At 35.1% G+C, this 12,326-nt stretch overlaps 1 protein-coding gene across 1 annotated transcript; it reads right to left on the reverse strand.

Moving 5' to 3' along the window:
• Positions 1–214: 214 nt before the first annotated feature.
• On the reverse strand, positions 215–4,273 carry LOC129004671 (uncharacterized protein K02A2.6-like). Its single transcript, XM_054433229.1, has 2 exons — positions 2,147–4,273; positions 215–1,579 (listed from the first exon to the last, which is right to left on the reverse strand). Exons 1-2 carry the CDS (start codon positions 4,271–4,273, stop codon positions 215–217), a joined length of 3,492 nt encoding a protein of 1,163 aa, XP_054289204.1.
• Between the last annotated feature and the right edge of the window lie 8,053 nt (positions 4,274–12,326).

Genomic DNA, 12,326 nt, shown 5'->3' on the forward strand with positions numbered 1-12,326 from the left:
AAATGCATATTTACCCAGATATCCGCCATTTCGTTTTTGTTCTATTTCTTATACAAGAATATTATTCACACATCTTGCTTGAACAAACTCTATTTTCAAAACTCAACCAATGTTTTCAAAAACATCTGACAACAAACATATTTAAACACATGATAAAAAGAACAGACTTAATACAACATCCCGCTTCAAGATGTCCACATCTTTATGAACCTCACTACCGCCTCGGTTTCTTAATGGACCTTCCGTAACGGGTTACTGTGCCAGCTCCTGGACGATCACGTGAGTTGCATGGACGATTAAGGACCATGGATGAACAGTTTGAAAGAATTCCATCTCCTCCGTAGTACGGTGCAGGAACTAAGAACTTCCTGTTTCGGCAAATAGTTCTCTTGTCAGTTTCCACAAGGTAGGAACGTGGTTCGTTCAATTTCCTGACTACCTTACCGTGTCGACGTAGATCTGTGATCCATACCATGCTTCCAACTTCTAATTCACTTAAACCACTCGCTCCATGTCGTTTATCAAATTGTATCTTGTACTTATTCTGGTACTTATTCTCCCTCTCAAGAAAATTCTTATTTTCCACAGGATTTCCAACCAAAGTAGATGGAAGATTGTCTCTTAATTTCCTTCCAAACATAAGTTCAGATTGGGAAAAGCCGGTTTCAAGAGGTGAGGTCCGGTAAGAAAGTAGGGCAAGTTCAAATTTATCCTTGTTTTTCTTCATTAGCCCTTTTGCTACTTTCACAGCTGCTTCAGCTGCCCCATTTCCCTGATGGTGGTGGGGACTACTTCTGAATGTGGAGAACCCCCACTCCTTTGCAAACAATTTAAATTCACTTGAGTCAATATGGTGAAATTTTTTCCCACTATCTGAATAAACACGTTGAGGAATTCCAAAACTTGAAAATGTGGTTTTGCAAACCCGAATCACATCTGAAGCCCTCATTCGATGCATTTCCTTGACTTCAAAGTATCTTGAGTAGTGATCCACGATAACCATATACCACTTGTCTTCGTGTTTGAACAAGTCAACAGACACATTTTGCCACGGGTAATCCGGGACAGTTCTCGGAATCAATGGTTCACTGTGATTAGTTGAGTTCTGAATACACACTGGACACAATTTGATTTTCCTTTCTATTTCTTGAGAAATTCCAGGCCACCACATGGTTCCCAAAGCACGTTTCCTTGTTTTTGTGATTCCCAAGTGTCCACTGTGAAGCCTCTCGAGCATTTCCGCTCGTAGTTCTTGAGGTATTATCATCCGAGTTCCTCGAAGCAATAGCCCATCAATACAACTTAACTCGTCTTTCACATTACAGTACTCTTGAATCTCATTAGGTAAACTTGATTTTACAGGCCATTCGTCTAAAATTTGTAACTTAAGTTGTGCACAGATTGGATCTCTCATTTGTGAGTGAAGTACCTTTGTCACATTTTCATCTGTAGTGTTTATACTAATCAGACTGATTTCGTGGACGAAGGCTTCCACTTCTTCGGTCAATTCGCCATCTTCGTCAGCCGGAATAGGACTTCTTGATAGTAGATCTGGTATGGCAAGGTCTTTTCCTGGGGTCTAGGTCATGCGATAATCGTATCTCATCATACGCATTCGGAACCGCTGTAGCCTCGGTGAGAGCTCGTACAAATATTGTGTTTTGAAAATTGAGACAAGCGGTTTGTGGTCGGTCTCAATTGTGTACATTTTACCCATCAGGAAACATTTCAAACGGTCACTTGCCCATGTGCACGCAAGCGCTTCTCTCTCAATGTTACTGTAGTTTTCTTCAGCAGGCGTTAGAGTCCGAGATATATATGCCACAGGTTTCTTGTTTTCTCCTTCAACTTGAAGTAAAACCGCTCCAAGACCTTTTTTTGAAGCATCGCAAGAAAGAATCGAGGGTTTTTGCGGATCGTAAACAGTCAAACATGGCTCTGATGATAAAATCTGTTTTACTGTGACAAAAGCGTTTTCTTAAGCTGGTCCCCAAAAGAAATCGTTTTTAGTCTTTAACAAGCTCGTAATTGGCTCCAAAATCTCACTGCGGTTCGGAATAAATTTTGCCAGAAAAGTGATCATGCCCATGAATCTTTGTACTTCATTAGGGTTTCTTTGAGCTGGTAAGTCCACAATCGCTTGTACCTTGCTTGGATCAGGCTTGATTCCGTCCTTAGACAGCACAAACCCCAGAAATGTCATAGTCTTCTTGCAGAACTCCGACTTCTGCTTATTCAAGGTGATTCCATTAGCTTGCACTCTCTCTAGAACGGCCCTAAGACACTCGTCGTGTTCTTCTTTCGTTCTTCCCCATATCAGACAGTCGTCAATGTGCACTAAACAGTTCTTTGCCCCTTCTAAAGCTTTTGACATGCGGCGCTGAAACTCTTCAGGAGCGGACGTAATTCCAAAAGGTAACTTACGGAATTTATACCTCCCAAAAGGGGTGATAAATGTTGTGTAATCTTGTGACTCCTCTGCAAGGTTCAGTTGCCAGAACCCGGAATTCGCATCGATCTTGCTGAAGTACTTGGCTCCCGCGATCTCGGCCAATGAAAGTTCGATCTTTGGGATAGGATAAAACCGACGTTTCACACTGTTGTTGAGTTTGGATAGGTCTACGCAGATCCTAACCCCACCTCCCTTTTTTGCACAAACTACCATTGGTGCGCACCAATCAGTCGCGTGTTCAACTGGAACAATCACTCCTTTCTCAAGCATATCGTCTAACTGCTCTTTCACCTTGGTTTTTAAAGGTATTGGAACAACCCTGGGGGTGGATATAGTGTAAGGAACTGCATTCTCCTTCATTTCAATCTTGTACTCTCCTTTCATATTTCCCAACCCTTGAAATAAATTAGGATACTTAGTAGCCCAGTCAATATCATGTGAATCTACAGAAAAAATTCTCCTCACCAGGTTCAGCTCTTCACAGGAACGTCTGCTAAGAAGTGGAACAGTGATCTCCTCAGAAATATACGCAAGATCATAAACTGATACACCCTTATGTTCAAGCTTTAGCCTTAAAGTTCCCAAAATATTGATTCGTTCTTTCTTCTTTGCGCTAAACACAGGGGATTTGCACTTTCCTAGAGGCAGAGTCTTAATAAAATCACCAAGAACTCCTACTGGAATCATGGTTACATCAGCTGCTGTGTCAAGTTTAAATTTTATAAGACCTAAATCTTGGTTTCCACAGCTTGCTTTTACCTCCTGGACCCAGGCTTTGTCACTGCTGTCTATATTCCCTATGAAAATCTCAGGAACCTGTTGATAACCACTGTCTGAATCTTGCTGTTCGATTTCCTTAACAACGTTTTTGTTTTTTCTCATCCACTTTTCGCGGGAGGGACAACATCGAAAAAAATGTCCAATCTCGGAACATTTGTCACATTTGGCTTTCCTAGCAGGGCATTCGGCCAGTGATCCGTGCCAGTTATAACCACATTTCCTGCACTTTTTTCTCATAGCATCCTCGGTGAATTTCTGTTCACCAGCTCTTTCAGACAGATTTGTTTTACCGACTTGTATTGACGTTTTATTCACCATAAAAACATTAGTATTGCCGAGCTCACGTTTTTGGCGTTCTAGCTCCTCGTGTTTGCGCAAGGTATTAATCGCCTTCTCCAGAGTCAATTGAGAGTCCAGCTGGAGTCTATCACTTAGAGCCTCATCTTTCATACCAATAATGAGGACCAGAAGTACCATCTCATCGTTCAGTTCACCCCATGCACACGTTTTTGCAAGACCATGCAAATCTGTTATGAATTTTTCAGATGGATCACTCCCTTGCTTGTGTCTCAGAAATTTTGTTCTCTCATAAATGATATTTCGTCTTGGCACAAAGTATGCATCAAAGGCCCGAAGAGCCTCGTCATAAGTATTCGGCTTTGGTGAAAACGAATCGAAAATATCTTCACTCCTACTACCCATTGTAAACAAAAGTACATCGATTTGCCGAGCGTCGGAAGTGCTATCTAGACCGCACCCCCGTCTATACCTTTGAAAGCAATTCCTCCAGGAATGCCACTCATTCGGAGTAAAAGAGAAGGTTTCTGGAGTTGGTAACGTCAGATTTATCATAGGAGTAGGAGTACACATTACTGCATTATTTTCTCGGTTTGTCTGTCCCAATGCAAAACCTAGTGACTCACCTTCAGTCTTTCTAGAATCCCTTTCTGACATGTAGTTGAATTCACTTTGGGCATCCTCCTCATTGTCCTCATACCTTTGCCTACGAGTATTTAGTTTTTTTCTGCCCTTACTTGACATCATGCGTGGTTTTAGACTTTGTTCGATAAAAAATCCACTAAGCTGCCACCATGTTCTATTTCTTATACAAGAATATTATTCACACATCTTGCTTGAACAAACTCTATTTTCAAAACTCAACCAATGTTTTCAAAAACATCTGACAACAAACATACTTAAACACATGATAAAAAGAACAGACTTAATACAACAGTTTTTTATACAAAAATATTTGTATCTGTTACGTTATTCATTTGATGATTAAGAAATTTAGTAAGCATGTTAACATACACAAGACACATTATAGAAAAAAACACAATGAAGTTGGTATGATTGTAAATTTCAAAATGGGTGGCCTTTTGAAGTTTTATAACTTAAATAACTCAAAAACAGCTAATTTTATGAAAAAATGAGTTCAGCTGTGGTGATTCGTCTAGTGACCATAGTAGCCTTCATCCGAATCGCAATCAGACACAATGAATAGTTGGATCAACTGCAGTGGAGAAACGATCCACATGGATATTTGTAATAAAGTTGTCAATACAGGAACCACCACGTTAATTATTACTGGGAATAATTTACGTAAATTATTACGTTTGGACTACACTCATCTCCATTCATACTTGGCTTAAAATATCTACTTTGTAAGGTCGCCATTTCAATGAAAAGTATTAAAGTATACCATGTGAATCCACAAACTACCATTTTCATCCAATTTATTTACGTTTTAACTAATTAGCAATTCTATTATTGAAACGTAGGAAAGAAATTGTTGCTATATTTCTATACCCAGTGCAACATATCATATGGTGTGTGATTCGGTATGAAGTTTATCCTCTATTATCATAGTCTGTGTAGCAAGTCTATTAATGACATCAGCAGCTCACATCAGCACATTATCCCTGCTGAAGTAATCTCTGACCCAACTCAAGTATGCGCTGAGCGCTGATCTTTCAACTAATACTGATTACCTTTAGGGCTTATCCTTAGTAACAATGATACTGGAATCAAGAAATTTGAATTTATTTTGTACTGGTAGAAATATTAGCTTTCTGAACCAAGCGAAATTAATTCAGATTCTTAACTCTGAAATCGGCAGGGGAACAGTGTGTATTTAATCCTGCTTTCAAATATACTTAATACTAAAGTAACATTTTGAAAATCTTGCTGAACCCTGGGAATTTTTCCTTCACACTTTTTATGTATCTTTAATCAATGCATTAGGCTTAATTAGATTAAGCATTCTTTAGGCAAGAAATTGTAACTTTCTGCCTCTACAAAATGAAGACAACAGATATTTTTGTAAACCTGAAGGGGAATGTTCAGACTTTTTATAGTATTGTCAACGCAACAAAGTTTAATGAAGCTTAAGCTTGTATTTGTCTTATTGTTGACTTGAAACCTGTTTATGACTTATCGGTCAATTGAATATCTGCATATATGGTGTATTTTAACTTAAAGCTCTCACCGCACGCTTTCTCCTATGTTACCACACATGATACAGTAGTGAGTAGTAGCATTGTCTATATATACCTACAGTAGTACAGTAGTAGTTTACAGTATGTGAGCATGTTTAATCAAGGATGTAGGAAAAGCGAGCATCAACAATCAACAGTAACTGATATTGCCAGTTCAAAAAATCTATCATTGTCCCAATAGAAGCAGTGTTTTAGCAAAGTAGTCTACGTTAATTGCATTGGGTTAAATTTAGTGAATACATTATGTATACTGTGACCAATTTACACATAATAGATGAGGTTGATTTCATCCCACATTAAAAATTATGTGGGGAAGTATCTAATAATAGACTACATAGTAAAACTATTGGGCGGGTTGTGGTCTGATATAAGTACAGTATTGTTCTTAAAGGAATGGAAGTATTCCTACTCTAGCAAAAGTAGCCTATTGATTAGGTTTGTAAATTCAACACGCCTGAAAATAGCTTATTTTGTTCTTTACTACTCGAATATATTTTTCTTAAATTTAATTGCAAAATTAGAGGTACTTTTTTTAGCTTTTTAGTTGTGTTTTGAGTACAAGCTTGGGCCGATCGATTATACTCTCCCATAGGTTTCATACATTTAATATCATCATAATTTTATAATAGGTGACAATTTAATTTTGTGCTCCTGTTCATTTCATATAGAATGTGTTCCGATAGTTTTTTCTTAATTCAACTAAATGGACCAGTTTTGACCAAATATAGCTATTTATTTTAACTCTGTTGCTAGTTTCTGATATTGTTACCAAAAGTAATCAACTTAGTAATAAGCTTTGTAAAACGCACATTAAATATAAGAGTAATGTTTGGTTGACATAAGCTTTGTACAATTACCTCGTCACAGCTCCGTAGTTTCCGTACACGTACTCATCATGTGCGCGACAGGCCTGTCTTTCGTTTTTTATTTTTTAAATGTTTTAAATGTTTGTTATCGTGTTACGTGTGTGTATCAAGTTTGACGACGCCAAATCCGGTGGATGTGTGTATCTGAGGATGGCATTTTGATGCCGAAACGGCCGTAATATATACGGAAACTACGGAGCTGTGACGAGGTAATTGTACAATTATAGTATAGTCATCAATGGGGCTAAACCATGTCTATTGATTAAAACGTAAACCAAATAATCTTTGGTTGTTATGGTAGGGATAAGCATACTTGCGATATCCAAAGTTAATGTACCTACTGTATGTGGTTTTCATTATGTATTTTAAAAATCAATTTGCCATCATTGGCTTCTCACACTACAAAACTCTGTTTAGCGTTGTCTTTAGGAACACTAACCAACAATTAATTATTTCAATTACTTTAACAACCTTTTTTGTATTAAGTTTGAACTTAAAGTTCTCGGGAGCAATGCTACAGCTGGCTAATTGATCATATAACATTTTGTACATTTAAATTGATCCCTTTTCCTTTTTACTACAACTCCACAATCTACCGAGCAGTGAATGTATTTCCATGTTGATGGTAAAACAGAGTAGCCTAATAAGTGGCCATGTACGGCAAGCCATGTTGATATGGTGATTGTAGTTAAATTGTAAACATGAGGACCAAACTAACTGTGTTTGTAAAATTAGTTACCTGCGGCAGTCCGAGAGATATGGGTTGTTTGTATTGTGCCTCTGACAGTCGATTCTAGCAGAAATGTATGGTCTATGTTTAGCAACAAGCTACTGATAATGGAGTAGGCTAATCGGTGAGCTCTAACAAATACATGAGACTTTTTGATGGTGGAGATATTCTTAGGGATGAAAAAAACGAGGGTCCATCCAAATTATAATTTAGGTGTTCATTGATTGGTTTACCATGACTCTGAAAACCTGGGTACCTAGTGTAAGCTGGAAGAGTAGGCCTTATATAACGTCGCTACCCACTGAGTTTAGCTGATCTAATAGCCTCGATGTATTTCAATATAGTCAAGTTTCAGACTTAAACCTTGGAGACCTAAGTACATCTAAGGCTTAGATTCTAAGTATTCGAATGCATTGTAAAATTTGAGAAGATAAAACCAGAAGAAACGCAACAGATTTTTTCTTGTTAAAATTAAATAGACACAGTTTTAGTTTAAGAAAAACACGTTAAAATTTAACTGAGGATGTTCTATGAAGTATTCTATTGATCTTAATATATTTTACCACACGACAATTATCAAAAATTAATTATATCATGTATTTAATTTTTCCAACTGTTCTTGCCTTTTGAAATTAATTTTAAAAATTCAAGTTAAACTGTCCTGAACTGAAGATGAAACAGTAACTGTATTGAGCAGTGTTAAAGACAAATATATAAAGTTATTTCATAAAGCATTTTTTAAAGTTTTGCCGTTTCAAAATTCTTAGAGCATTGAATAGTGTAATTTAATATATTTTCATTTTAATATATAGTGTCCAGGATATGAAGGTGGTTGAGTATGCATGGAAAGGCTGACGCAATTTTATTTCTGATTGTTCTTATAGGCAATAGTGATCATGAAAACGCATGTTGTTGCCCCCCAGCGTTGTCGAAATTCACGGGTTGGAGGGGGGCAATATGGGGGGGGGGGGGGCGCCGTTTACAGAAACGTAAAACAATTTGAGATAGAACAGTGCAACAAGTGCCAGTTTACTCATAGAAATAAGAGCTTTAAAAATGGTTATTATGTTTAAATCCGTATCTTGGATGGGTTTTTAGCTATACAGATTTTGTATAAAGTATTAATAGATTAGGCAAAAACATAATAGATGATACAAAACATAACATTTAATATAGAAATTTAAGCGGTTACATTTTTAACATATTTGAGTTGTCATTAAAATAATACTGAGGATAGACTGTGGCATTGGCCAGTGACAATATGCGTCGTTTAGACACATGGGATTTATAGTTTTCATTATTAGTTTTTATCTGGATTTTTAATTACTTAGTACAAAAAGTTGCTTAATAACGATTTACAGAGAACACTTTCCTCAATTTACATGAATTTATATACCGATGGGGATTTACCTCCGAAATATGTTTCTTTAAAACAAAACATAGATCACATCATCCGATTAAAATTACTCATTTACTTTGCTTAACAAACTCGGACATTGCACCTGTTACACGTGCCTGAAGATAACTGATAGTCAAAGCAGCCAGAGTCTGGGCAATCGATTGGTTGAGCCTATTGAGAAAGCAAATACAACACATTTTAACACAAAAACGACCAACCTCAACAGAAGAACTGACAGGATATTGTGAAATACTAATCAAATCAAATCAAAAGTTCTTTATTTATTTCATGCACATTGGTATATATACATAGTGCCAACTGATTACATTAAAAATACATCAGTAATCAAATCTTGACTATGTAGGCCTAACACAATTTGTCCGCGATTTTAGTTCTTTTCTGAACGAAGGTGAAAAACTTATCTAAAGAATACATTTTTTGTTTATTATGAATTATTTGAGTTTGGTCTTCAAATTTCCAATCTTATTTTCAGATTTTTTTTTTTGTAAATCCACAAAAAAATTCTTTCCCAAATATGTTGTTTTTTTCTTGTCAAATGTTTATCTTTTAATAAGACTTAGTTAATTGCACCTGATCATGTTGCTATACTGTAAATATGCTTAAGGTATTTTAAGAGTTTCATAAGAAAAGTATACATATTCTTCAATCTAGTTTGAATTGCGATCAGATTCGTCAAAACACACAATGTAATCCCGCAAGGTAAGGATAAATTTCTCCGCAGACAAGAGGACCCAGCTGGCTCCAATCTTCAATAATCACTTCTTAAGAGTTGTTCGGACAGCACGTTCTATCTACTCTCTATTATTCTTGTTTTGAGAAAAGGCACATTTGTTATTTACCTTACTATGCTATTGTTTAATGCAATAGCAAACAATGGGGGAAATAATCTATATTATTAAAACGCTACATGAAACTTTGTGAATAATAAGGTTTTTGTTTTAAGATTTAACCCCACATATTATATACCAAAATATTCGTCTAGGTGTGTAGATTTGCAAACTGACCTTACATTTAAAAAAGTCCCTTGTGCTCTGCCCAATTAGTTTTTTCAATTTTCCATGTTTTTGTAGAACATATTGATTTACATTATGATCAGCTGGATAATTCAATTTCTGTTAATATTTTAGTTGAAATTTAAGGAAATTTGTGACAAACTTACAAACTTACAGTACTACAAACTTTAATAATGACTTGGTCAAAATGAATTTTTTACTATTTGAATTTGGGTTGGCGTAAATATTACTATGGAAAAAAGCGAGAAAGCCTGGACAATTTGATATACTGAAAAGAAAACTGAACTAACACCGTGCTGAATTTCTTGAGCAATCATTGAAATAACCAATTTGCAAACTATGGAAACATAAGAAAGTCATAGAACACCACCACGTAGAAGAAATTGAATCAATGGTCCTTTTTAGAATTTAAAATCGTTATTATGGACAAATTAATGCGTCTTTGAGTGGGAAACATTTGTAGAAAACACTAACAAAGAAGATCAGCTTTTGAAAAATGATAAGATATTCACAAAAAAATGTGATTATATCGAACCGTTATGTGCATCGTGAGTCAACTCTTTAAAAGTCATCGGAAATTATGATTGTTATTAGTTTTAAAATAACGCCTGTAATACTTCGCAAGAGGTACACTAGTACTTTTTAAATGCATACGGCATCTGTTTAAGGAATTAAGGGGATTTGGCACTGAAAATGGTCAAACATCCAGAATTTTGTTTTTTCGAACTCAATTTTAATTTATATTTTCCTCAATAAGAAAAACAATTTAATGTAAACATACATATTTCACGAAAAAAAACATCTCAAGTTGAACGTGCACACACATTATTTATAAAATAATCATCTTAGATCGGTTTTGCCAGTCTTTGTACAACCCAGACAGTGAATGATGAAAAGTAGCAGTCGTACTGCTACATATTTACCGTAAGTTTGCAATTTTTGCACTTCGGTACCATTATCTCACGAATAACTACAGTTATCTTGATGATTTCTTTTTGTTTTGTAGGTAATTTAAAAATGAACAAATCTATTTGTCAGACTTTAAAAATTTGCTTTAGAAAAAAATTTATTTCCTTCTATATAAAAAACGCGGGTTTTTAGATATTTTTTGAAAAAAAAAAACAAAAAAAAAATTGAACAATTAAAATTTTAAAGTACCCGAGTACAGGAAAATACCAATAATTAAAATTATAACAAAATTATCCTAATACCATGAATGGTTACTGAGTAAAAGGTACCGAAAATTAAAAAATTTAACTTGAGTAAGATAGGGCTAAACCGACTCCCCTTAAGGTCAATGGTTTGATCTAATCATTGTTATTTTATGTAGATACACTAGAATTATGTTTTGGATAGTTACCTGTTATATCAAATTATATGCTTCTGTTTGACACATTAAAACGCAATTGTTGGATGAAAAGAAAAAGAATGGTTAAAATACATATATAGTTAAATTTGCCTACACCCGAACGTTAAAAACTATATTTAGCAAAAAATAATAATTAACTTGGTTTTACAGTGTTTGGACCACACTTTTAAACAGTGACTAATTATCAAATACAGCGGTTTTTTTGTATATCAAAATGTTTTGTTAAAAACAGTTTTTAATGAAGGACAATAAGCGCTTCAGTGATTGGCAATCTGCCCCAGTGATTGGCATCTTTGTATCTTGATTGGAGTGCTTTCATTAGCAGGGTGTTTATCCAAAAAAGCACCTTCCTACAAAATTACTTTATGAAAAATCTTGCAACACTGACCTATCTGTACATAATTAAATGTCGATACAAAATTGGCGTTATACATACAAGTTTTGATTAGCTTATGAACCTGCTCTGTCAAAATCAGTTAAAGAATTTACTGGCCAATCTTTGTGTATAACATGTGACAGATGTATGTACAGTATTGTTTGGCGCTATTTAATCAGCCAAAAGTTTATCGATATCCAAAAATATAGCAAATTTTTCGAAAAAAATGTGTTTGTTGTATGTGTGATTTGGCAAAATTTAGATTTTGAATTCAAAATAATAAATTTAAAAGTGTTACAAAAATTGTATAACAAGTTAGTGTTAACCGATGTACCCCTTTCTGTCAAAAACAGTACGAAAGCTAGTTTTCTAAACGTTAGGAAGATAATGTGCAACATTTCTTTTTCTTATGCTCAAAATGTTATATATGTATCAGCTAATATTCTGATTTTGTTAAAGTAGTATTAAATATTAAATATATTAATATTATATTATTAATATATTATATTAAGTATTAAATATTGTTATCCTTATGCAATTTCGCCAGTTAATGCAGAAATGTGTTACTTATTCATCGTTTTGCCAATTTAGTTATAACACGATTCTTCCAAAAGAAATGTCAATAGTTATTTCGTACCTAGGGCCGAAAACCATCTCGGTTCGGGGTACGAACGCTACTTTTCACCACACTATACCGTATTACCCCGCCCTATTACCTCTATTCGCCACAATAATAATGCACACTAACTGTCAACACAACTACTAAGGTTCTGTGAAGAAATAGTTAAAGGAATCAGCAAAGAATTAATAAATAGTTGCTAA

The sequence above is a fragment of the Macrosteles quadrilineatus genome, unplaced genomic scaffold, assembly GCF_028750875.1.
Source record: "Macrosteles quadrilineatus isolate MER2022 unplaced genomic scaffold, UCM_ALF_1.0 Scaffold_10__1_contigs__length_6754688, whole genome shotgun sequence".
Classification (NCBI taxonomy): Eukaryota; Metazoa; Arthropoda; class Insecta; order Hemiptera; family Cicadellidae; genus Macrosteles; species Macrosteles quadrilineatus.